At 54.8% G+C, this 25,675-nt stretch overlaps 8 protein-coding genes and 1 non-coding gene across 9 annotated transcripts, besides 3 other annotated features; 5 read left to right on the top strand and 4 right to left on the bottom strand.

Moving 5' to 3' along the window:
- Positions 1–401: 401 nt before the first annotated feature.
- Positions 402–1,892: a sequence feature (possible transcribed region).
- Positions 1,893–1,996: 104 nt separating this feature from the next.
- Positions 1,997–2,983, top strand: CYME_CMK297C (probable ribonuclease HI large subunit; the record flags this gene model as incomplete). The annotated part of the gene is made up of 1 exon (XM_005536612.1): positions 1,997–2,983. The coding sequence occupies one exon, from the start codon at positions 1,997–1,999 to the stop codon at positions 2,981–2,983; it is 987 nt and encodes a 328-aa protein (XP_005536669.1).
- Positions 2,984–3,285: 302 nt separating this feature from the next.
- Positions 3,286–3,690, bottom strand: CYME_CMK296C (ubiquitin with short C-terminal extension; the record flags this gene model as incomplete). The annotated part of the gene is made up of 1 exon (XM_005536611.1): positions 3,286–3,690. The coding sequence occupies one exon, from the start codon at positions 3,688–3,690 to the stop codon at positions 3,286–3,288; it is 405 nt and encodes a 134-aa protein (XP_005536668.1).
- A 1,524-nt stretch (positions 3,691–5,214) lies between these two features.
- CYME_CMK294C (26S proteasome ATP-dependent regulatory subunit) lies at positions 5,215–6,414 on the top strand (the record flags this gene model as incomplete). The annotated part of the gene is made up of 1 exon (XM_005536610.1): positions 5,215–6,414. One exon carries the CDS (start codon positions 5,215–5,217, stop codon positions 6,412–6,414), a length of 1,200 nt encoding a protein of 399 aa, XP_005536667.1.
- Positions 6,415–10,116: 3,702 nt separating this feature from the next.
- On the top strand, positions 10,117–12,270 carry CYME_CMK293C (AAA-type ATPase family protein; the record flags this gene model as incomplete). The annotated part of the gene is made up of 1 exon (XM_005536609.1): positions 10,117–12,270. One exon carries the CDS (start codon positions 10,117–10,119, stop codon positions 12,268–12,270), a length of 2,154 nt encoding a protein of 717 aa, XP_005536666.1.
- A 549-nt stretch (positions 12,271–12,819) lies between these two features.
- Positions 12,820–13,851, bottom strand: CYME_CMK292C (hypothetical protein; the record flags this gene model as incomplete). Its single annotated transcript, XM_005536608.1, has 1 exon — positions 12,820–13,851. One exon carries the CDS (start codon positions 13,849–13,851, stop codon positions 12,820–12,822), a length of 1,032 nt encoding a protein of 343 aa, XP_005536665.1.
- A 683-nt stretch (positions 13,852–14,534) lies between these two features.
- Positions 14,535–16,034, top strand: CYME_CMK291C (delta12 fatty acid desaturase, chloroplast or ER; the record flags this gene model as incomplete). Its single annotated transcript, XM_005536607.1, has 1 exon — positions 14,535–16,034. The coding sequence occupies one exon, from the start codon at positions 14,535–14,537 to the stop codon at positions 16,032–16,034; it is 1,500 nt and encodes a 499-aa protein (XP_005536664.1).
- Positions 15,404–16,607: a sequence feature (possible transcribed region).
- A 381-nt stretch (positions 16,608–16,988) lies between these two features.
- CYME_CMK289C (20S core proteasome subunit beta 2) lies at positions 16,989–17,828 on the top strand (the record flags this gene model as incomplete). The annotated part of the gene is made up of 1 exon (XM_005536606.1): positions 16,989–17,828. One exon carries the CDS (start codon positions 16,989–16,991, stop codon positions 17,826–17,828), a length of 840 nt encoding a protein of 279 aa, XP_005536663.1.
- Positions 17,829–18,671: 843 nt separating this feature from the next.
- Positions 18,672–21,122, bottom strand: CYME_CMK288C (probable potassium transporter; the record flags this gene model as incomplete). Its single annotated transcript, XM_005536605.1, has 1 exon — positions 18,672–21,122. The coding sequence occupies one exon, from the start codon at positions 21,120–21,122 to the stop codon at positions 18,672–18,674; it is 2,451 nt and encodes an 816-aa protein (XP_005536662.1).
- A 203-nt stretch (positions 21,123–21,325) lies between these two features.
- Positions 21,326–22,194: a sequence feature (possible transcribed region).
- CYME_CMK286T lies at positions 22,155–25,195 on the bottom strand. The gene has a single exon (XR_002461399.1). It is a non-coding gene; the product is annotated as a hypothetical transcript (transcript).
- Between the last annotated feature and the right edge of the window lie 480 nt (positions 25,196–25,675).

Below are 25,675 nucleotides of genomic sequence, written 5' to 3'. Positions count from 1 at the left end.
ACGCGCTTTGTCCAAGCTATCCGCTTTTCTCCCCAACTCACATTCAGATCTACACCCTCAGCGTTCGATGCGCAGTTCTAAGTGCTCACGGACTCATAAGCAGTTCCAGAACTCCTGATCGGATTTGGAAGCCTGGTTCCTGCGACCCGTTACCACCGGAATCAATACGATTCGTGACTATGTTGGACACGGGCTCGCCATATCTACGATGCTGCGGATCAATTTGTTCACACAAGATTCCACTCTGCTCCTTTTCTTACCTGGAGCACGCTCAAATCATGAGTGCTTCAAAATACAGATATTTTTGTTTCGGGGCAACTCGTGAGCGCACCAATACGCGCTGCTGGACTCGCGAGGAGCACGAACTCGACGATGTCTCTCGCTGACTTGCGCAAAAGCTCATTCCGCAAGTTTACTGGACTTGTCACGAACAATAATCGATCAGACACGAATGACCAGCTGTCTTATTTTTTGTGTGGTCAACGACGAATACGACCTCGGAACCACCAGCACCAGCACCACCAGCACCAGCACCAGCACCAGCACCACCAGCAGCATACCTCTCAGGGAATATGCTCCCAAAGGCTCCCGTCTATACCGTTTCCATCGTAACGAGTCTTCAGTTCAGTCTTCGATCATCACAGTGATGGATTCCATTGTAGCGTACTTCTCGGCTCTACATGAAGTGAGCGTACGCGGATCCAGACTTCTCGACCGATTCTCTAGCCCAGATTTTCCTGACGGTATATGATTCCTCATGGACAACATCGCCATCTCTAAACCTACAACAAATGCAGCAGCGCGCGCCCGCGCGTGCAGCGGACCGACTAGTCGCCTCGGATCGCGACCCAGAAGAGGCTCGCAAACGTAGCGTACAACACCAGGTGCGGAATCAGAGAATGGCAGACGCGGAAGCCCCCGTTACCCCGTAAGGGCTCGTACCAAGTCATAAAGCAAGCGTTTGTCGCGCCACAGAGCGGCCTTCGGATACGGAGGCGTGGTGGACCTTCGGGCATACCTGACCATATCCACTTTTCGCCGCCGCGGAGGCCGCACCCAGACTGTACACCAAAACGAACAGTATGGCAAGCGACGCGTAGATCGCAACGTTTGCCTGTGCACGAAATGCGTAGACAACAGCCGGCAGCGTCGAAATCGGGCACTTGAACGCTGCCATGAACGTCCTTCGGATGCGGACAACAGAGTCGGACGGAAAGCGGAAGCCGACGTCGTTAAAGTCAGCGATCATAGAGAGGAAACGTAAGCAGTTGACGAAAACGCCCCCAAAGGCTCGCGTTGAGAGCAATTGGAAGGGATTCCCACTTGAATATGCTCTCCCGCGTTCCCTGACTGGACTCGTTCTATTCTATTCTGTTCTGACATGGGTGCAAATGGCATCAATGCTCCAAAACATATCGGCAATGTGGCATCGATTCGAACGTGCCTTGTAAACATGTCGTGCACACGTCCGAAACAGCATTTCTTCATCTGGTCTGTACGCGGCAAATTATAGGTTTGACGGTACCTGGGGTGAGCCTCTACAGCTGCCGCTGGGCTCTGGTTCCAGCGCTGCGACGAGTCTGAACGCGGCAACCTGGAGGCTTGACCATACTTGCAGTACTTCTTCTTCTTCGGTTGCTGCTGCTGCTGCTGCTGCCGCTGCACTCCTGCAAGACTACCTGTCCTAGTGCTGCCAGCGTGCCGTTCACAAACTCGCGAGCACAGCTGTTACTGACTGCTCTAGGTGTTAACCCCGAACACGTCGCTCACTCTCTTCATAAATACGAGCCTCAGGTGAGCTGAACAAGAGCGTAGCAGCCTCGAGTTCGACGCTTTGGTGAACGCGTGACAGAGCGCCGCTGTGCGGGAGCGTCCAGCTCGCACCTGCCCACGAGGGAACGCGCCAAGAATAACACTGTCGACCCGCAAGTTTACTTTCAGTTCGGCGGCATACGACGTTCATAATCGCACATAGGTTGTCATAGGCAACTAGCTCATGGAACCTGTGTCAGAGTCTTTCATTATGGGTATTGATGAGGCCGGTCGCGGGCCTGTGCTAGGTCCCCTTGTCTATGCATGCTGTGCGTGTCAAGCGGGCCGCCTGCAGGAACTGGAAGCTACTGGAGTACGCGATAGCAAAAAGCTTTCGGCACAGTGCCGGGAACGAATCTTTCAAACCCTTGGAGAAAATGCGGACTGGATCTACAGTAGGACCCGTATACTGAGTCCAGAAATGCTCTCCGCAACGATGCTCGGGCGGAAACGAGTGAACCTCAACGAGACCAGCTATGCTGCCACCATCTCGCTCGTGAAGGATGCGCTTTCCTCCGGAATGTTTATCGAAGGGCTTTTTGTGGACACCGTTGGTGAGCCGGATGCGTACCAGATGCGGCTTAAACGCATCTTCCCCAAGATACCTCGTATCGTTGTCCAAAGCGAGGCTGAGTCACGATTCGCAGTGGTAGCTGCGGCTAGCATCATTGCGAAGGTCACCCGAGACAAGGCCCTTCGAACATGGACCTTCCCTGAGGAGGCGAATGACCCACAGCTGCGTTTCTCGCGCGAGTACGGCTCTGGCTATCCCGCAGACCCGCTGACGCAGCGGTGGCTCCGCAAGCACCTGGACCCGATTTTCGGTTTTCCTAGTATTGTTCGGTTCAGTTGGTCAACCTGTTCCCGGATTCTGGAGAAGGAATGCGTGCAAGTAGACTGGCCGGAGGAGGATTCTACCTCAGGAGCCCTGCTTCCTTTTATCATGAGAAGGAAAAATCATTCGCCGGGGCCATGCGGCTGCGCTTTCCTCGAAGCGGCGCATGTCCGGCGACTAGTGGTGGACGAGCCGCCACCATTGCCGGTGCCAACACCAAAGTTGGTACCCGCGAAGCGACCCACCCGACGACGTCCTGACTGCGCGAAGCGCTCCCGGGTCGAGCGCAAGTCAGTTTCCAAGCCGTCTTCCAGACGCGATCAAAAGCGAGCGTAGCTGCGAGCTTGCGGACGTGACGGACGTTCAGCCACGACAGAGACGAGTGCTGCGCAGGGCATATACGCACACGATCGTCCTATTCGGCAAACAAATATTATAAAACTGCTTGCCGAGAACGCCCGAACAAAAAAAACTGAGTTTGGACAATAGACTCTGAAAGAAAAACAAACTTTACCGCTTTCCACAACTGTGCCGCGAGCGCAACGCGGGAAACTACTTTCCACTCGAAGCGCTCAAAGTCTCTCCTTCACAATCACAAAGCCAGCAGTTTCGCTGTAAATCACATACCACCGAAAACCTCAGCTCCCATTGATAGAGGCGTAGGCTGCACATCGTGGGCAACTTGACTTGCTCAGCTCTGACGTCGAGACCGCTTCCGCCGTCTCAGCAGACGACCCCATTGTCGTCGTTGTCGGATACGAAGCGTACCCAGTGGACACTGCACCCTCTCCGTCTTCTACGACCACCCTGATGTAACCACCGCGGAGGCGGAGAACAAGGTGGAGTGTGCTCTCCTTCTGAATGTTGTAGTCGCTCAGCGTGCGACCGTCCTCCAGCTGCTTGCCGGCGAAGATAAGACGCTGCTGGTCTGGTGGGATACCCTCCTTGTCCTGAATCTTGCTCTTCACGTTCTCTATCGTGTCCGAGGGTTCTACCTCCAGTGTGATGGTTTTTCCGGTCAGCGTCTTGACGAAGATCTGCATGGTTTTCTATTTGTAGGTGGTCGCACAGCGCACGTTCACGAGAAACGTCGGTTACGATGAAGAACGCCAACGGACGCATAATGGACGCGCGCGCGTCGCGAAGCTGGTGCCCCGATCACACGCAGCGCATGCGCGTGGCCGTGACATCCTGCGATGCGTGCTCCCAGCGGGCGCGTTGCCTGTCCGAAAATCACGGCAACTGGGTACTGCCTCGTGGGGAGAAGATGCGATCTGTACATTTAGGTATATATCTGTACAAACAGTACGCCGTCTCTAGGATATGACTGCGATCCCATTTCGCGTCCGTGGCGCAGACATAGATAGCTGGGCGTAATATCCACAGGCGTCGCGCGTTGCATAGACTCTGGTCGAGCATCGCTTCGGGGTGCATCCCACGGCATTGCAGCGAGGGACGTCCGTGTAACCCGTCTCTGGCGGTGCAACGCATCCCTGATACGAGGTTTCGAGGATCCGATGTTTTTGGTTCCCGCTGCGCTAGCATACGGCCAGGTGGCGCGTCTCACTGCAGCGCTGGTACTGGACGCTTGAGGAACGAAAACCCGCGTTGAACGAAGAGAGAAGACCCACTTATTCAGTGTTTCCCGAAAATATGCGCCGTATATCCTTGGGCTTTTTTGATGCTCGCACGTTCTGAGCGCGTGCTGTGACACTCGGTACGATTCCGAGGAAATCTCTGGTTCACGTCCCGAGATAGCGCCTCATCCTGGATCGTCCGCACAGCAAACACCTGACATGGTCCTGGTCTATCGTAGGAGGCTCGATGACGCCAAAGGAACGCTGCCTCCCACTTTGCAAGGTTTCCCAAGATTACCCTGTCCCAATGCAATGCAGATTGCCACGGGCAGCTCTGAGGCGCCCTCGTCGCTGTGAGACAGACCTCTGCTCTCGCGTACGAACGACACGCCCTGCTCGATGAGAGTCGTTGGTCCATGGACCATGCTGCGACATTCGAGACGCGGACGCTAATAGCAGGAGCCGTCGCTCCGTAACGCACCCCGCGTATCGCCTACCGCAAATGCTGAACGCTGGCGCAAGGGCAATTGATGAAGATCGCCGGTTCTAGTGAGTCTTGCTGAATGCGCCGACGATAGCCAATAAAATCCCGGACAAAATGCTGGCTAATTTCGTCAGCAGCTCGACACTACCTCATGGGGAAACGTCAACACCTCGCTGGATTTTTCGTTCGGCGCAGTCTCGGTGACACGAACCACGGGATCTCCAATGGTGCACGATGGTTGTGCGCATCCCCGCGAGCGTGCATCATTGGACACCAGGTCCCTCAAGGTTCAGAAGCCATCACCCAGACTTTCCTTTGGGAAGCATGGTTCCTAAATACGATCCTCCAGGTGCCGAGTGCCCGCCGTCAGCGCACCTGCCTGAATCCGGTGCGTTCGCGGCCTCGCCCTAAATCGAAGGCTCGCCACCCCGCGCACCGATATCGCTTTAGTTCAGCGGACGCTTGACAGCGCACAGAACTGTTCAGAGACGTCTGTTGCGTAGACGATGTCGACCGGGGAGGATCCTCGCAGACAGGCCGCTCTTCAGGAGTACCGACGGGTGTTCCAGCAGCATGAACAACTGTCCGAGAAAATTCGCGGGCACCGAGAAACGCTGCGGCAGGTCAGAGCGAAATTCGAGAAAACCGAAGAAGACCTGCGAGCACTTCAGTCCGTCGGCCAGATCGTGGGCGAAGTACTACGGCCTCTCACCGAGGAGAAGTTTATCGTAAAAGCGTCTTCAGGGCCGCGCTACGTGGTCGGCTGCAAAGCACGTTTACCGCGACGGCGACTGAAGAAAGGCACGCGGGTGGCGCTCGATATGACGACGCTCACGATTATGCGCATTCTTCCACGGGAAGTGGATCCTCTGGTCCATAAAATGCTTGCTGATGCAGAAACACGGCAGCGAATAGACTATTCGGAAATCGGCGGACTCAGTGAACAGATTCGGGAGCTGCGTGAGGCGGTGGAGTTACCGCTGACGAACCCAGAACTCTTCATCAGGGTCGGGATCAAACCGCCCAAAGGCGTCCTTTTGTACGGCCCGCCTGGTACCGGTAAGACGCTCTTAGCTCGAGCGATCGCCTCGAACATGGATGCCTACTTTCTGAAGGTTGTCGCGTCAGCCATCGTCGATAAGTACATCGGGGAATCCGCGCGAGTCATTCGGGAGATGTTCGCATTCGCACGGGATCATCAACCGTGCATCATTTTCATGGACGAGATCGATGCGATTGGCGGGAAACGTTTCAGTGAAGGCACTTCTGCGGACCGGGAAATCCAGCGTACACTGATGGAGCTGCTTGCGCAAATGGACGGTTTTGATGAACTCGCGGCAGTGAAGCTGGTGATGGCCACCAACCGTCCAGATGTGCTCGACGAGGCGCTGCTCCGGCCTGGACGACTCGACCGTAAGATAGAGGTACCACTGCCGAACGAACAGGGACGCCTTGAGATCTTGCGTATTCACGCGCGCTCGCTAAACATTCGTGGCGACGTCGATTACGAGGCTGTTTGCCGTCTGGCAGATGGATTCAATGGTGCAGATCTCCGGAATATCTGCACTGAGGCTGGCATGTTTGCGATACGGGAAGAGCGTGACTATGTTGTGATGGACGACTTTATGAAAGCCGTGCGCAAACTATCGGAGAACAAGAAACTCGAACCCAAGATGGACTATGGCCAGGCATTCAAGAAATCTTGAAAGGGTGCTTCGACAGGTCGCTCGTAGGAGACCGGTCGACGCAACGTGTCCCCCAGGGCTGGTATGCAAATCCCTTATGAACGATACGAGTCCTCCATCGACGCGCATCCAGACGAGCCACCGTATCCACGGAGCGCCTCGGCACAATTGAGAGCCATCGAAAACCGCATCGATCACGCCTGCTTGTCAAGGGGATATCGTATTCGCGTCCATAGGGTACAGGGTACCTTCTCCACCGAATTGTCTAGGTCTTGGAGGGCGCCGCTTCCGGAAACGGGCCGTATAGATCGTGTTCATTCAATAAGAATGCGATGCGATCTGCTTTGCATCTCTTGGTCCTGAAAAGAACCGGAATTCATCAGTTCTGCATTCCTGTCATGAACCCGATGCTGCACACAAAATTCTGGTTGCCAAGCCAGTAAGCACGTCATGCGCGCATCGGCGAACGATTCCTGCACGCTTGCTGGTTCAGGAGTGGAGCACCATGCGCCGCACCGTGCCAGACGTTCGTGGCTGGAACACGTCACAAACCTTGCCCGTACAGGTGAACCATAAAGTTCGATTCACTCTCGAAAGCAGTCGATGACGCGAAGCATTGTCGCTGTGCCTGCGGACCATGAGGTGCTTGGCGCGCTCTACACCCGCTTCAGTTTAAAATCGAATGCTGAATTGCTGGCTCTATTCTTGCCTTTCCAAATTTTTTTAGAAGCTCATCTTCGACATTCAAAGTAGACCAGCAATGAAACTGCGAATTCGTACGTTGTTCTAGCGTTCTCGGTTGTGTTTTTGGAGTGGCTCCATCACCGCTTTGCTTCTGAAATTGGTAAGGTCACCGGAATCAGGATGATTGGCGACGCCTTCGAACCAGGGCTCGTAAAAAACCTGGGTCATCAACCGATTCATATGTACAAGCCTCCACGCTTCTCCCTGTCATAAGTGTAACATGTTGAAAACACGTATTCTGCAAGTTTTCAATCGTTCTGCTTCAAAAGAAACTCGTTGGCGCGGCGTTTCGCGTAGCGAGATTCCGCATGAAAAGCTCGACGTCGACCAGTGACGACTTGGTTACAAGCTCATGCCGAAAGCTCAGTCAAATTCTCACGCATCGCACTGGATTCGGTTTGCCAGACAAATCGTCCTTATCTATGGCTACGGACAAAACTGCATTCGACAGCAGTGTGAATCCACCTACGGCATATGCTCCCAGAGGCTCCCATCTCTTCCGTTTGCGAGGAAGAAAGGGTCGTAGACTTTGACTTCAGCCACCGCAGCTATCGCTTCCCGAGAAGCGTGTGTCACCGCTTCGTACCAAGGAAGGCGGACAGATCCAAAATTCCACGCCTGGCTCTCCGTCCGAGATTTTCCTTGCGGTGTTCTGTCATGGGAAATATTGCGTGACACAAAAAAACCTCTATGGAATGGAAAAGCTCGTGCTTGCGCGTGTTCAACGGATAAAGTAGTCGCCGAGGGCGTCGTCTGAAGGAAGCCCGCGCGTGGTACGGAAGCCATCGAGCGTGCCAACGGAGACGGACACTTCAGGAAGTCTTTTCTCTCCGTCAGGGGGCGTTGATCGGGCGACGAAGCAAGTGTTCACGTGCGACGGGGCGGCGCTCGGAGGAGGAGGCGTTGCGGATGCGTACGCCAATACCTCATCACAGCCGAGTGGCATCGCTGGAAAGGGCGAACCGAGGCTGTGTACGATGAAGATGAGTGTGCCAGGCGAAGCGTAGATCGCAGCTTTCGCCGACTCATCAAATGCATAGACCATAGTCTGGAGCAGCGACACCGGGACTTAAAAACGGTCATCAGCATCCATCGACTGCTGAAAACGGAGCTGGAGAAGCAGATTAGATCGGAGTATGTACAGCCTGAGGTATGTAAAATGTGATTAATGGAACGAAAAATAACCCACGACCATATAGGGTACATTGATACCCAGGTGCACAGGCCTCCCAGTCTTTTTTTGGCCTTCCGCATACAACCAGTTTCAGTTTGTCCGGACGCACTTCGAGTCTGAGACACTGCCCTACAAAGTTAGACCGCCTCTTCTCCTCGGGCCTCGTCTTCAACGCCATACACTGTCTGAAATTGATGGTGGAGTTGTAGAATCGGTTCACGAACTTCATGCGTTTGTCGCCTCTGGTGGAACTGACTATTTTATGTATTATTAGAACTCGCGCCCTCTGCGCAATTTGCTGCTCTGTCAGTCCTCCGTGCTTTTCTATTGCTGGAGCGCTTTGCTGGCTTTTCTCCATCTCGACCTTCTAAAGTTTACACCCTAGCTCAAATATTAGATTTCTTATTTTTGAAAATGAATGCACCGCTTCAAGCCCATAGGTGATGGCGTTCCCCGAGCGAGAAGGTCTTGCGGAAGAAAGACAAAGCGAAGGGCATCGTGAAATGTCACGTTGTCTAATAGAAGGGCGTCGCCGGACGTCAGGGAAAAAGTTGTCAATGGTTCAACAAAGTGGTTGCTGCTGTTGTATGAGCCTTGTCTACGAGCGAAACTGACGTCGCCAAGTGCATGCACTTTAGGTAGAACGTATGATCATGTCCCCGTTCTCTACGAGCTCGATCGTACACACAACGGGTTCTGTCTGCACGAATACCTGTATACGCTTCGACCATTTTACCTGAAGCAAGTCTCATCCACTGGGAAAACAAACCAAGGTTCCCCTGCTTCATGCCGATCACTGAGTCGCAGGAAACCTGTAGTAGTTTCGATTCCCATGGAAGCTGGCTGTGTATGAACCAGGACCCTTTTTTGCGACTGTATCCCAGTGTTTTCAGGACCACACGAACAAGCTGTTGAGAAACAGGCACGCCCCTGGTGGCTGTTATCTTCACTTTTGCTTTCCGTGTGGTGATCAGCGGATCGTTATCCACCATTGAACAACAGCAGTCATTCACAATATCGGTTTTTGGCGCAGAACGCATGTACTTCGTTCATCCAGTGTTCCTCAACTATCTTAGCACCGTGGCATGGCAGAGCTAAAGGATGATGATTGCGGTTCTCCTTTCACTGTTCACTAGAGAATATATATCCTACAGACAATCCGTCTACGATCTATACGGAATATTGCATCGTGATTTCGATCTCCTGCTTTACTCTCCAACGTGGATGAAACCAAACCGAGCTGAAAGGCTACACTAGAGAAGAGCGTGAATCAGTCGCAAAAAGAGCCTGCCGAGTCTGGTGATGATGAGAATACAAAGCGACCCCTGAACATGGACGCCCACAACCGAGCTGCTGGACCTGTTCCATTTTATCCCCCGATGAATGAAGGCGTGAGCGCTGGACTCGTTCCTGCACTTCCTACTGCTCGACGTATTGAAGGTGTCGGGAAGGTTTCCCGCTTCGGTGCTGTAGTCGCCAAAATGACAATAAGGCTCGTTCTTGTGCCTAGCGTTGTTTTTATAATGGCATGACATTCTACTGGTGACTGCTATTTGTCACGAGTACGCTGTGGAGCACACACCATTAGGAGCAGTTGGCACTGGCATAACCAGGACAAGCGTTCTACTCCTGGGGCGGTGCGGCTCCAGCGACGCCGGTACAAGGCCGCCAAGAGTACACGTGTTGGCAGCTGGTTGACGATTTACGACGTGCTTAAGGTACCAAGTTGGTTCGATCAGCGTAAGCGCACGGTGTAAGAGAGCCAAACACCTCAAGCTGGCAGACGCTTCACCGAAGTGTTTGGAATGACAAGCTGCAACGGGAGAACCACGAGTTCCGGGAAAGCATTTTTATCGCTTAGCGAGTGGCCAAAAGATGTCACCGTAGGCTCAGTCGTCACGCTCTACGGGTCTGCGCTTTGTACGCTCTGGCCAAGCAGTGCTCGGGAGGTGGTGGACGCTCCGCTCGTGTGCGATGAGAACCCGCCGCACCTGGTGCGTTCAGAGCTGCACGACGTCAACGCAGTGCGTATTGCAGCACCAGCTGCTGCGTTTGACGCAGTTGCAGACAAAGGAGCCCCTCCAGAGCAGAACCGAGCATGCGTGCAGGTCATTGGTCCCCGGGCTCCTGCATCTGAGCTCTGGCTCGAGGAGTTGTTGTTCCCCGAGGCAGATGCATCGCTTGGTCCACCACAGTGCGAAGATTCCGCCTCACTGCGAGCGCTTCTGCTCTATTTGCCTGTCGTTGCCGGTGCAGTGATTCACCAACGTTGGCGAGTCCTTCGAGTCCACGGAGGAAATTGGATTACGCTCGCAACCCAAATCCACCGAACGCCCAAACGAGTTGAACATACGCTCGTGCGCGCTATCGGGGACGCGACCCCCGATACTCAAGTTTACTTCCGTTTTGCGAAGAAGCTCATTGATTACATCAAGACGCTCTGGTGCCTGCCTCGAGCATATGGCGGCGGCGTCATTCATGGGTGTATTTTGGCAGGCCCTGCCGGGGTCGGCAAGACGTACGCCGTCAGGCAAGCATCGCAGGACTTGGAAGCGGAGCACATTACTTTCAGGCTCCGAGAAAAGGGGCGCGACCTGGGGACGCTTCGCTCAAATCTAGAGGCGCTAACCGCTGAGATATTTTGGCGACTGAGTAGAGCGTCCTGCGAAGAACGCCCTTGCAAAAACACCATCATTCTCTTCGAAGATATTGATCGAGTGTGTGGTGAGCGAGCGCCTTTCGCCGCGAGAAACGCTTCTGAAGCAACGGACGCGCTTCCGCTTCTACTTGTGAACTGGTTTGATACGATCGAGCATCGACTGTCGGCTGGGCGTTCGCGAGTCGTTTGTGTGGCGACTGTGAGAAGGCTCGGCGACATGCCGGTCTCTTTGCGACGAGGGGGTCGCTTCGAAGGACTCATTCACGCCACGGTACCTACATTCGAGGAGCGGATCGCGCTGATGCGAGCGCTTGGAGCACCGGACCCGGCGTCTCTGGCGGCACAAACGCCCGGCTACGTGGCCAGTGATTACGTTCGCCTCGCCAGTTGTGGATTTTCTTTTCAGAGAGCCGGTGGCGTTGCCGCGCGAGCGCACCAGACGTATCGAATTGAGCACCCAAAATGCCTGGATGTTCTCGTGGACGGAACTAATGCGTCAAGTTTGCGACATCAGTTTCGTGGATTCGATGCCCTCGGTGGACACCACGCCACAAAAGAAGCGCTGTTCCGCGCGTTGGCCTGGCCTCTCCTGTACCGCAGTACCTGTGTGCGACTGGGAGTGCGACCTGCTCGTGCAGTGCTGCTCTACGGCCCACCAGGATGCGGGAAAACGCGTCTCGTTCGGGCTGCAGTGGAGACGCTCTGGCGACAAGGAGCTCCGTTCACCTTCATTCATGTTAGCAGCGCCGATCTTTATTCCGCGTATCTGGGAGAATCCGAGCGAACGCTACGTGAAATTTTCTCGATCGCACGCAGCTCGAGTCCCGCGCTCGTTTTTCTCGACGAAATCGACAACCTTATAGGAATCCGAAATGCAGACACGTCGGCAGGGGCATCTGATGTCGCCAATCGTCTCTTGGGGACGCTCCTCACCGAAATAGATGCTATGAACGAAACAGATGCGCATGTAGTGTTGACTGGAGCTACCAATCGTATCGATCGCGTCGATGCGGCGCTACTGCGCCCGGGACGCTTTGACCTGCAGCTCGAGGTACCGTTGCCCAGCGCAGTCGATCGGCGAGCGATCCTTGAACTCTACCTCACCCGGGCGCCAACTGAGACGCCCATGCGAACCACGTTTGACCAACAAGCATCAGAGACGGCTTTGCTTCCTGGTTCCGTTGCTTTGGATGAACTAGTTGCCCAGACAGACGGCTGGAGCTGCGCTGCGATCGAGCAGCTATGTTTCGACCTTGTCTCGCGACAAGCTGAGCTCACTGGATGCGAGCAAGCACCGTGAGGCTCACTAAGCCCCTGGTACATGCACGACTGCATGCATGCGTGCATGCGCGTCTCACAGGGCATTGCTGAATCGCACGAGCCATCATCCAAGACGTGGCACGTACGACGCAGAAGACGCATTCATGCACTGGGGGTATTATCGCGCGTATGGCCTCGAAGAGGAGCGTAGAATACCGCGCACGACACTGCAGCCCAGATACATGAAGACGTGTGTGCATCGTTCTTTCCTGGTCATATCGATCCTCGATCAGTTCCGGAGAGCGGCATTTAAAAACGTGGTACGCGCTTATTCACTGTATCTCGAGGCGCATCCCTGGGCTCGTTCATACGCTTTGAGGGTCACCAGTTGTCCGCCTGTTTTTGTTCCTCGGACAACAGGGGAATCGGCACTGGCGGTCTAGAGGTTATTGCAAGGTTTGCTGGCAACTCTGTTGGCCAGAATCTTGCGTTGCCCATACGACGCGCAGCGGAAGCGCAACAAAACATTCTCTCACATATAAAGCGCTGCTGTACGCAAATATATCGGATGATGATGGCCCACGTCTAATTACAACGTTCGATGGAGCATGATGCGGGTGACATCCACCAGAAAAGCCGCCGAATCATCGAGAGAATCCAGGGTGTTTTCGTCAGGTATCTGTTTCGCGACCTGCTCGAAATGGCGAAGCGCTCGCTGATGCAACTGAGAATCGGTGCGATGCTGCCAGAAGAGACCACGATAGAACTGGAAGCGAATCTGGTCGCTCAATGTCGCTATTTCGCTTTCGTGCTGGCAGAGCGCTTCCTCAACCGCAACGTCATTCGTCCTGTACAAGTCGATCAGAGACAGAGGTATATCACTTGTTGGAACGGCCGCGAGCTCGCTCTGTGATAGTATTGGCGTTTGTCCCTTGAGCCGACGGTACGATGCTATCCGCCACAAAACGTGCTCCCAGGTCAGGGGATCTCCAGTGTCTTCGTTGCCAGCGTAGATGTAGTCCCGACCGAGCGCAACAACTTTATCCAGGGCCTGGAACGCGTCCTCAAACCTGCGGGCGCAATAGAAACACACTGCCTGCTGAAAGAGCTTTCCCGGTGGTTTCCACAGCGGAATATAGGGACCTATGAGCTTTCGCAGCTCATTCGGCTCGGCCAATGGGTTCCCTACACTCCCGATCTCATTTCGCATGACTTCTAGATAGTATGTAACGGCGTCTGAAACCTTGCCGGCACGGAATAGCGCGGCCGCTGCGAAAATACGCACCTCGGAACCCCGAAAACCCATGAGAAGCGCTCGCTCAAGATCAGCTACCGCTAGCGCCGCGCGATTATGCTGCAAGTGGACGACGCCGCGTATGAACCATGGCCACGGTACGTCCGCATTGTACAGATTGAAGAGCTCATTCGCTTGAGCTAACGCTTGGGCGTACTCAGCAGTTACCTGTATGCTGCTATTCACGAGCCGAGAGGCACCAGCTCTGCGCGGCAACGCGCCCAAGCGAGCACGACGCTGTGTGTCGCAGCAGACGCTACAGCGACGACAGGAAAATCCTCGTTTCCGAAGCAGCAGCCCCTGGTCTATGAAACAAATGTTCGTCATCCTGAACGAAGATTGAATCTGCAAACGAATAGAACCCTAGTTTGGGAACCCGCAAACCATGTCGCTTCCCAAGGTCGTCCCAGTAACAACGAGAGTCGCTGCAGACGCACGAGCTGCGACGCTCCGCTCTAACAAGCCACCAGTCGACAACGACGGCTTTCTTCGGGCACTTGCACACGGTGCCTAGCGTCGAGGAATGCAAGCAACGCGCGCCGCTCCCGCACACCGACGCATCGATGACGCAGCGGGCGTGCGCGCGTCGTCCGAGCGGTTCACCGAACAGGCCGCATCTAATATCATACCTTTCTGTATCTGATGGGAGGATATCGACAGCACGCCCCAGCATCATCGAGCGCACCACATCGCGCTGCGATTGCCCTTCGCACGCGGCAGAGATCCCGCTGCTGCCCGCCTAGAATGCTACCGCGTGCGCAAGCCGCAGCGTACGCATTCGTTCGAGCGTCGTGTCGCGGTACGGCGTGATGATCCGCCGGAGCGCGCGCGCGCTCATCTCGTCGTGCTTTCTGCGGCGATGCGGCGCCCTGAGCGGCCGCGGCATCCTCGCCACGGATCCGGTCGATCGATCGATACGTTCAGCCGTCGAGCGCGCTCTTCGCCCTAGAAGCTTTTCGTATTTTCACACTGTAAAGTTGGAGTTGTTTGGAAACACAGCGGCGCCATCTATGAATACAAGCATATATGAAAGTCGAATCAGAGGCGAAAAGTCGAATGATACTGTAAAACAAGGTACACCAGAGGCAAAACGGTGTTTTTCCGTTGGATGCTCAGGGCGGACTGGCGGTGTGGCTGACGCTTGCCCGCACGCCAGCACTGCGTGCGGTACGATGTGCGCGTCGGACCAGGCCCGTTCTGACGCCCAGGCTTGTGACAAGGTGCTGACGGACGTATCTGTTCTTGGAGGGACTGGTCATCAGGCGATGATTACGAATCGGGAGTTTCCTTCGGTCAAGGCGCTGCTGGCCGCCATTCCGGACGAGTGCTACGAACGCTCCTTCGTGCGCTCGTCGGCATACGCGGCCATGTCTGTGTTGCTGACGCTTGCCTGTGGCTGGTTTGGATACACGTATCTATGGAACCTCCAGGTCGGCGTAGTGTCGCGTATGGCGGGCTGGGCGTCGCTGGCCAAAGTTGGCATGCTCGTGCTCTGGGCGCTATACGCTGCGGTAACCGGAACGATCGCCACCGGCGTCTGGGTCATCGCACACGAGTGTGGGCACGGTGCATTCTGCTCGGCGGCATGGCTGCAGGATCTGATCGGATTTGTGCTCCATTCAAGCTTGTTGGTGCCTTACTTCAGTTGGCAACGCTCTCATGCAGTGCATCATGCCCGTACAAACCATTTGGATGAGGGCGAGACGCACGTTCCGCATACCGCAAATAGTGTTTCAGGGAAGACAAATCTACGCATCATGCACTGGATTGGAGATGATGCTTTTGGAGCCCTCAACGTTTTCATGCATTTGGTCCTGGGTTGGCCAGCATATCTTTTGTACGGTGCCACGGGCGGGCCAGTTCGTGGCCTGACCAATCACTTTATACCGTTCTCGTTTGGACAAGGTGAGCTGCAATCTGTGAACGAGACCTTGCCGAGACCAGTATCGCTGTATCCCGGTTGGCGATGGAAGCTCAGAGTGCTAGCCTCAGATCTGGGGGTACTGGCGACGCTAGGGCTACTCTATAGCTGGGCCCAATACGACGGGCCGGTGCGCGTTTGCGTTGTGTACGGCTTGCCATATTTGGTCACAAACATGTGGCTTGTACTATATACATGGCTTCAGCACACGGACGTGGATATTCCGCACTATGACTCGCAGCACTGGAGCTGGAACAAGGGCGCGCTGCTGACTGTCGACCGGCCGTATCCAAAGCTCATCGACTTTTTGCACCATCACATCGGGACTACGCACGTGGTGCATCACGTATGCTCGAGAATACCCCATTACCATGGTAAGAAAGCCACAGAGGCTCTCAAGAAGGCTTTTCCCGAACATTATCTGTATGATCCTACACCAATTCTCCAGGCGATCTGGCGCATAGGATGCAACTGCGTCGCAGTTCGGCAAGTCGGAGATCTCTGGGTGTACACTGTATCCTGCGGCGAAGAGGAAATGAATGAGCGCGCCGTTGATAACGCCGTTCGCAAAGCACAGAAAACGGCCTAAACCGATTACACGACCAGCATCCGTTGTGTGGCAGGCCGGCGGAGCAGAGCAGCTGACGCAGCTCCTCCAGTCCTAAACGTGAAGCGTAATTTTGCGTCGATCTTGCACCTAACTGTTTCCCGCTTTAGTAGTGGAGCGCAACCGTTTTACCGGTGCGTGCGCAGCGGGCTCTCACAATCTCATTCACTGGGGTAGTTCAAGCGACAAGCCGTGCCCGTACCTCGGACAACGCTACCGCGACCTGCTCCTGCCACAGCTGCGTTCCGGTGTCGTGCAACTTGACACTGCGCTGGAACCATTTACTTGCAGAAGCGTTTCAGGTGTGCGCTTTGCGTCCCCCGAGGCTACGCCTCCCCACCACGAATAGCAAAGTCAACGCTCGAGGCGCTCTGCTTCGCGCGCCTTGCGTCGGCGTCGACGGTGCTGGACTAGAGGTGTGAGCAGCACCGTGGATGCAAGTGTTCCAGCGCTCACCGTATAAAAAACAAGTCTGGCAAGACGATCACTCGGATGCATCGTGCCCTTCGCAAGCCCACTGCCGAGGTGGACCCGCTCACCATCCATCCATCCATCCATCCATCTAATGCGCTATTCGGCGAATGCGCTCGGATCGCGCTGAGGGCGCCTAAATTCCTGGCCTCGGTCGGAGGCGATCGCAAAACGGCGACAGTCGCCTGTGCCTGCAGCGCAGAGGTCTCTGTTCGCGTGCAATGCACAGATGGCAGTAAGATACCATTTAGGAATAATTTATACTGATTCGTTCCTATCGCATCCAGGGCATCCTCAGACGGAAATCATGACCCAATGATGCATATTTGGGACGGGTTGAAACAGAGCGACCCGAAAAGCTCCAGCTGAATCTACGCATCCGTGCAGCGTCCTGCAAACGCACACATCCGCGTTAGGAGTGCGCCTCAGCGCAGTTCTTGACCCGTTTCTCTTTGCCTGCTAAACATGCTTCTCGAGCAGGACTTCCAGGGATTTAGTTTTGACTTGTTTCTGCGCAACCAGCAGCTTTTAAGACGCTGGTCTAACGAATCCAAGGAGAGGATCGAAAACGTCCTGGCAAAGCCGCCACGCAAAACCGGGACGACCATTGCTGGCGTACTCTTCGCTGGCGGTGTCGTGCTCGGAGCAGACACGCGCGCGACGGAAGGAAACGTTGTGGCTGATAAAAACTGCAGCAAGATTCACTACATAGCATCAAATATTTACTGCTGTGGAGCTGGAACGGCTGCGGACACGGAAGCCACGACGCAGTTGATCGCGAGCCAAATGGAGCTGCACCGGCAGGCCGTCGATCGCGACTTGGTTCCGGTGGCCGCTGCAATGACGAGATTAAAACACTACTTATTTCGCTACCAAGGATACATATCCGCGGCGCTTGTTCTAGGTGGAGTTGACGAGCTGAATGGCCCTTCGCTGTACACGGTATACCCGCACGGAAGCGTTGACCAGTTGCCCTATGTATCAATGGGTAGTGGCTCGCTAGCGGCAATGGCTGTGTTTGAAGCGCGTTGGCATGAAGCGCTCACTGAAGAAGAGGCAAAATGTCTTGTATACGAAGCGATCTCGGCGGGAATCGAGAACGACCTGGGCTCCGGTTCTAATGTTGACCTGTGTGTCGTGAAGAACGGTGGCAGGGCAGTCGATTACCTGCGGGGCTATGCGAAGGAAAACGTTCGTGTTTACCGAAAACCTACAGGGCACGTGTTCGCGCGTGGCACGACAGCTGTCCTTGCACAAGAGCTGCGCAAATACGTTCAAGTAACGCGCGTCGTCTCCGATTTGTGAGCGCAGCGGCAACTTTCACACATCTGTGCCGGAGTGTGAGCGTCACGAACAGCTTGCACGGCATACCGGCAGGATTTCTATTGAACAGCGCGTGTCTGGTAGACGTCGCATCCCTGGAAAGTATGAGGAACTCGCGCACACGACCTGAGTCGAGTAGCGCGCCTCTGGCAGATCGGGTGCATCGCTTGATGCTCCCCGTGCATTGGTAGAGGCAGTGTGCTCTCCAGAAGTTCAAGACTATTTCGCGTTGCGATATTAGGTTAGAAAAGACAGAGATCAAGAGCCGACCGTTTGCGTCGTTTTCAAAAACGATCCATGCCCCGAGACCCTGAAGCACGATCTCTCTGACCTCGATCAGTAGGCTATACGCAAATGATCATGTGAGCTCATCTCGTGAGCATCGGAAACAAGTGCGTATTCAATCTCGATACGGTATGGTAATGTTCTGCGTTTCGCAAATCAGCAAAGTCTATGCGCTTGGCTGCCTCACGGGCACGCCTGTCGCTCTGTCTGAGGACTCCGCTCCGACTCCGCCGCGGCCCTGCGGGCGACACGTTCGGTTCCCATTCTGGAGCAGTCGTGCGCCCAAGTTCGCCGTTCGCACGCCGACTGTACCGCACTGTTGCATATATTCCGCACGACATCTGCTCCGTCACCAGCGGGAACATGCGTGCGGTGCTATTCTGGCTGCTTACTCGATCGCGTAGCAGTACAAGTTAGCGAGTCCTTACGCGATGTGACGGCTTTTGCACATCGCAATGAGTTCGGCACTGGCACAGCGTATACTCCAGACTGCCTTGGCGGTGGCGCGAGTCCGCTGCCACATCGCCTAGGAGCGTTGCATCAGCGACTGTGCCGAGCTTCCTCTGCGGTTTGAGCTTCTCGTGAACTCGGATCCGTTACGGTTCCATTAGATGTCCCGTTGTGGTCCAGAGTCGGCGATTCGGGAGCAGCAGTTGGCCAGCTCGCGATGGCCGCCTCAGCAGAACGGCGGCTCAGTGCGGCGTTGTGCCAGATTTCCCATTGCTGAAACTCCTCCCGAAGCTGCTCGTTGCGTCGTATCTCAGTGACAATGGCTTCGACTTCAGCCTCGCGACGAGTGAACGATTTGAGCACTTCGCGGCCGAGAAAGAGGCTCGTCTCGAAACTCTCCGGAAAGGATGCGTGCACCCCAATGCTTTCGAGGTAGCGTCGCTCTTCGAGATTGCGTGCCCGGGCAAAAATCGGAATCTCACGAAAAGCATTTCGAATCGTTTCAATTGTTTCACGAAAATCCTTGGTGTCCATAAAGTGACTCCCATGGAAGGTGATCACGAAAGCGGCAGGCGCTACAATCCCCATTGCCCGCAGCGCATCTACATTTCGAACGTCTGCACAGACACAGGGAACGCTGAGCTCTACGGCGCGCCTCACGACGAGTGCATCACGATCAAAGGCGATGTAGGGTATAATTTTCTTTGCCAGCATACAGCTGACAATCCGTCCGGCCAAGCCATAGCCACAAATGACAACCATATCGTTGAGGGCATGATCACCAGGGATGATCGCCTTCAGTTCCTCGGGTCCTGGTATAGTATTTGCGTCGACCACATCTCCCGGCAGCGTCTGTGTGGACTCAGACGGTACCGCACTTGCAGCAACGACGGCGGTGTCGCTGTCGGAGGGCACAGGCGCCATGGCGGCCTGCTCCTCCGTCTCCGGAGCGTGGTCGCCTTTTGCGGTAGCTGAAATGTCTGCTTCCATGGCAGGCTTTTCTGGCGCGTTTGCAGCCGAACCCGAAGGACGGAAGAGGCGGGCGCCAACCTCTGCCAGAGCCGGTGTCAAGGCCATCGATGCTACGACCGCATCAATCAGAAGTGCGTTCACGGGTTCCGGCAGATATCCCAAACGTTTCGCCAATGCAAACGCGACAAAGGCGAACTCACCTCCCTGTCCGAGAAGCAGACCAACTCGTGCCGCCTCCGACCAGGTCGGGAGAAAAGGACGCCCCACGAGCGTCGCGATCGACGACTTTGCCACGAGCAGTGTTGCAATTAGCGCAGTTAGAAGCAGCGGCTCCTGCCAGAAAAGATTCAGATCAGCAGACATGCCGGTCGTGATAAAGAATAAGCCTAGGAGCATTCCGCGGAACGGCTCTACATCCACAGAAATCTCGTTTCGATAGTCGCTCTCCGAGAGGAGCACACCTGACATGAATGCTCCCAGCGTCATCGACAAGCCCATGTGGTCTGTCACCCAAGCCGTCCCCAGTACCGTGAGCAAGACCATCGCTGTGAAAGTTTCCGGAGACTTGGACTCCTTCACGAGATCGAAAATGAAGCGCAACGCCGCCCCGCCCACAAGAACGAGCGCTGCGAGACCGCCAATCGCCTTGATTACAGTCAAACCGAGTTGCTCCGATATCTGCTGCAACTCGTGCCAGAATCCACTCGGAGTGCCCATGCTTTCAGCGACTTCGCCTAGATCAGACAACAACGGCAGCAGCACGAGGAGCGGAATCACCGCAAGATCCTGAAAAAGGAGCACCCCGAACGTAGCCAAACCAATTCGGGAGTTCTGCTCTCCACGCTCCTGTAGAAGCCGCAGGACGAAGGCGGAAGACGACAGCGAGAGCGCCCCGCCAATAACGGTCGCCTCTTGCCAACTGACACCGTCGCCACCAACCAAGTATGCACCGAGCCCGAGTATTGCCGTTGTCATCGCCATTTGCAGGGTTCCGAATCCGAAGACGTACTTGCGCAGCACGCGCAGTCGTTTCAAGGACAGTTCAAGGCCCATTTCAAACAATAAGAATAGGACACCAAAGTCAGCAAGCGCCGTGATATCCTCCACATCACGGACGAGGCGCAGTCCGTGCGGCCCCAAGATAACACCAGCAAGCAGGAAACCTAGTATGGGCGACAAACGGAGTTTCTTGAACACGGGAATCGTCAACACCGTCGCCGCAAGCAGTTCAAGTGCGTCCCGCAGCGCAAACGCAGTGCCACCACTCTCGCTCACCAGGTTCCGCAAGGTAAACGCCGTGCAACGACCAGTGTTCACTCGCGAGGTCCCAGGTAGCGCCAAGCGCCGCCGAGGAGCAAACTGCCCGGAAAAGATGTGCCTTGCTGAGCAAGGTTTCGTGCCACTTCGCGACACATTGCAGCGGTCAACGTTCGCTGCACAGCAGTTTGGGCGTTCGCCTCGTGAATGCGTTAGCGCTGGTGCCTTCGCGGAAACAACCCACGCTGAAAGCCTCGCTGGGTACGCCTGGGTTGTAACTCGGACTCTGGCGCTGCAGGAAACGCACTGCATTGACCAAGAGACGAATAGTACCGTCTGCAGCGTGCTTTTGCGTCCCCACGCAGCCTGACACCAGCACGAACACTGTGTCCAGAAGCAGTAGTAGCAGTAGCAGGATTCCGCACTTCACCGGCAATGGGCGTTCAGCCGACGACGTTCTAGTCAGGGCGCGTCGCGATTTTTTCAGCGCATTTTCGTAGAAAGAGCAGGTATCCGCGCATAGGCACTTGATATCAACGGTCGGGAGAGCGTCCAACATCCCATATCCCGACTCCAGAATCCGTTGCTAGTCCGTCTCGTCGGACGCACTGGCCACTGTATAGGTACCTGAGTACGCAGAGCTTGTCTTGAGCGTCCGCAACTGCGTCTCTAGCGGTGCCGCTGCGGACGCAGCACGGAAGCAGAGCGGCTCTGGTATACTACTGCGGGCGTCGAATCGAGGTATGGGTCAACCGAGTCGGGTTCGGGACGCATCGTCTTTGATTTGAGTATAGAGAGTCTGCTTGCCGAGGTCTGTGTTCGCGTTACGACGCGTTGGAGAAGCTTGGTCGTTGGCGAGCACCCCAGGGACCGAGTCTCGCCTTTGCTACCATATGTGAAACTCGTCCCCGTTTCGTGACGCTAGCACCTGCTCCGCAACGTCTCGTGAAGAGGCGTACGAAAAAGTGGGTCGGATTTTTCATGCGGATCGCGGAACTTTCCACCTGGAAGGTAGAAGGTGCCGGGCGATGGACGCATGCAGCTGGCGCGAGGCAGTGCATGCCTGGCCGGTTGCCTAGGTTTGGCATGGCGCTGCACTTGTGCATTCGAAGTGCTAACCATGAGGTTCGGGCATCGCATACAGAGCTCGGCAGGGAATGCTGCAGAGCACGGAACTTGCCGGTGAAATGATGGGGCGTTCTTCGATTGCAAAAACGAAAAAGGAGGAAACTGCGGTTCTACGCCGTGCACTGCATTCCGGAACACGGATACCACCATGCCTTTTTTTGCTTCATAGTCGTGCATGCATTTAAGAACGGAACTGTATCCTATAGATATAAGATAGGTCTCGAAAAGACTTTATGCTGTAAATAATCGCCAGAGATGCACGAGCTACCTTGTCCTAGTCGGTCACTCCATGGGTCGCAAGCACGTGAATCACGCTTCTCGTCGTCCGTACCCTGAACGCCATGTATTCAAAGGAGAACACATCAGACTCTATCTGTACGAAAGCGTCGTCGTCAATGTGCTCCATCCGGTGGGATATCCCAGAAATACTACCCCAGACGCTCGACGATATGAAATTTCCGATTCTTTGGTACGCACGTTGATAAATACACACAGAATAGACGATGAAACAAGCGTGCCTCAATTTTAGTCAGTCGCATGCTGGGCAACATGGAGCATCGAGTTCGCACTGAAACGTGAACGCGTACGACAAATGGTACAGAGGCATTTGTCTCACTTGACGAGCGATGATTCGGGAGATACAGTAAACCTGTGTATGGGTACTCGAAGAGCGGCAAACCGGCGTCCGCTCAGGAGAGACAACCGAGCATGCCAATGGTATGCGCTCTAGCGACGATGCTATCGTGCGGTCGCCTTCGAGCCGCCAAAGGCACAGGATCCTGCACCACTCCATTCTTCGTCGAAGCACACTCGGCGGCTTCTCCTTCGCAGTTAGACAACGTTGATTTGGATCATCCGAAATCGGTGAAAGAGCACGCAGTTGAGATCGGCGTTGAGGTGCTCTTCGTGCAAGTGTATTTGTCCAGTGTCAATCGAGTCGAAGGCGTTTTATCTCTCGCCCAACTTCATTGCAACGCTCACGAATCCACGTCCAAGTCGCATGCATCCGTGATACCGCTATCCGACGAGTCGTTTCCAGCCTCCATCAGCCCTGAGCTTTCGTATTGCTCCTCTGCTCGTGCACGATATATAGAAGGCAGGAGCGCTCGCGACGGAAAAGCTGAAGAAAATTTACTTCAGAAATGGCAGCTGCATGCATGCATACATCCATCCAAAAGCGATCTTCGGGCTCAGCGGTCATTCAGCACGTCTGAGCCCAGAAAAAAAAAGCGCGTGTGGAGTCAATCGACCACGTCTATGCCACGCCGCCTAGTAGAATAGAAGGCGAGCAAGGAGAGGGAGAAGAAACCACCAGACAAAACAGAGCAAGAGAATCCAGAGAAGAGGACAACGAATGACAGGAAGGGAAATTTGCCTGACATGAGCATCACTCCGGAACACGAACACGTCACCGGGGAGAAGCTTCCAAAACGAGCGACTTCGAACACCATGAAGGAACACGTAGCTTGGTACTCGAAGAAGGTTCGTCTAGATTGCCTCGACGTGATGCACCTCGTCGAACAATTGTTCACTGGAGTTTCAGACGCTGCGCTGCCAGTTGTCCAGATTCCTCTGAAATTTTGTTTTGATCAAACCTTCGTGCGGCGAAATAACTGATAATCGGGACAGGAGGCGAATACGGTCGAAAAGTAGGATCAGAGATTCGCACATGTGCTTCCTGGGCTACCTTGATACGCCGCTGCACAACGTAAGCTTCGAAAAAATCGACAGCGCATCTGCTAAAATGCATCCAAACATACTCCAAACCTATGTGCGGGTCAATATCGAGCGCTACATGACAAGCTCCCTGGGTGCGTTATACGCGTTGTACCCTCATGTATCTAGCCCGAAAAATGGAGACTGATGGAGGGGATTCTACGCTTCACGCACAGCGCCCATGAACGTGGAGATCGCTCACGCGCACGACCTCGGGCAGGACCGTAAGAGACCACATGGGGGTCGGCAAAGGTTTCGGGCGTCCAGAGGCCAGAGGCCTGCATCCACCAACCTGAGCACGGAGTCGGAAGGCGACATAAGCGAAACGTCCCGTTGTTAGGTGCAGGCCCACAGCACCGGACGTGCTGGAGCGCGAAAGGACTGCACTCCTGTCTCTTCGGCGACAGCGTTGAGTGCGCGCAGGAATCGATTGCTTGCAAGCCTATCAATGCGTCTCGCACGACATACACACATGATGAGCACGAATGCGCGCGTAATCCGTTAGAGAGGAGAAGCGCGTAAACCAGAGTCGGGCTACAAGAGATTCTTGTACTTGAAGCTGATCGAATGTCAGTTATATTGCGATTCCATCAGCGAGCACGCGAGTAAGCGGTTTCTGCACTGCTACCTGAGCACAATCAATCAATATCTGGAGGTGTGGCGTGCGCCCGGAGTATCCATCGGCTTTGTGTCGAGCAAACAATCCTGCAACTCGTTGGGAGCACCGTATGGAGATTGTGCTCAAACGCTGAAGATAGTCGACGAAGAACATCATCCGTGGCCAGGAGAGAGCAGGCATTGCTTCCCGAGCTGGAGCGAGGCACAAGATTGGTCCAGGCGGGAATCCAGCAAGGCTGCATCGCCGCATGTATAGACCGGAAACGATTCTCCTGCTCTATACGAGGGTGAAAATCGTGTTCCCTGATTCGATACCATTGCATATCAGTGACCCGATCCACAGTGTGGCCTATGAATCCGCTACCTCATGCACAGGATGTGTTTGACTCCGCTTAAAAAGGCCTCGACGCCCCGTAACTCGAAAGCTCAGGTCAAGACACCTTGCGATTTCCATCCTGACTGTAAAATCAGCCGTTCCGGTACGGCGTCTCGGTCACTGGTCAGCCCGAATCAGGTCGCTCAATGCGAATCACGACGCAAGGCCTGGCATCCACGGTCGAACGTTTCCGCGATGTAGCGCCGAATGAACAAGCCAAGAGTGCAAGCGACCGGACCACATACACCACTAAGCGACTCACGTTGCCTACATATGCAGGTTACTGTCCACCTGTGCGAAGTATCCACGGTGTCCGATCAGAGCCCCGAGGCAGAGGCACCCGGCCCGCCCACGCCGCGCCTACGTACCCGGTAATCGCCACTGGCAGCTGGCTAAGCGTGTTCACCGTAGACTCGGCAGCCGTCGGATGCCCCGAACAGAGCCAGTCACGGTTCCAAGTCATCGCACCTGTCTTGAACGTGAGCAGCACCAACCCACACAGAAAATAACGTCGACAATCTCCGTGTCTGCTGACACGTCTTCGCAGGTGCAACCGTCTGTCTCGAGGTGTTCGATTTTGCTCCATTGAAAAAACGTTTACCTGTGTCAGCGTTCTCCGATTGTGCGCTTTATTCTTTTCTTACTTTTTTGCGTTATTTTTTCAGTGCACAGTAAAGTATCCATCAAACATCCTACCTCCAAGTTACATTACCTATACTTCATCTCGGATATTCTGGTCGTTTCATACGTCCTATCGAGTGTGCCTAGTACCTGCAGTTCCGTATTCGCCTTTGCACCTTACATGCTAGAGCAGATAGTTCATCGAGCTAGAACGGCGTTGCAGTGCCACACAGAGGGCGTCGGCTTGAGGTGTGCTTCATCCGACGTAGAATTGGGTCTCGTCGTCGGTATGTGCTCAGCGAGTCTGCGGATGCAGGCTTGTCTTCGCTGCACGACACGCTGGAGAAACGTGGCTGTTAGGATATATCCTGGGAGCCGCCTCTCTCCTTCGTGATCATGCATGGAA

This window comes from Cyanidioschyzon merolae, chromosome 11 (assembly GCF_000091205.1).
Source record: "Cyanidioschyzon merolae strain 10D DNA, chromosome 11, complete genome".
Taxonomy (NCBI): domain Eukaryota; phylum Rhodophyta; class Bangiophyceae; order Cyanidiales; family Cyanidiaceae; genus Cyanidioschyzon; species Cyanidioschyzon merolae.
This window is presented reverse-complemented; position numbering and strand designations above follow the sequence as displayed.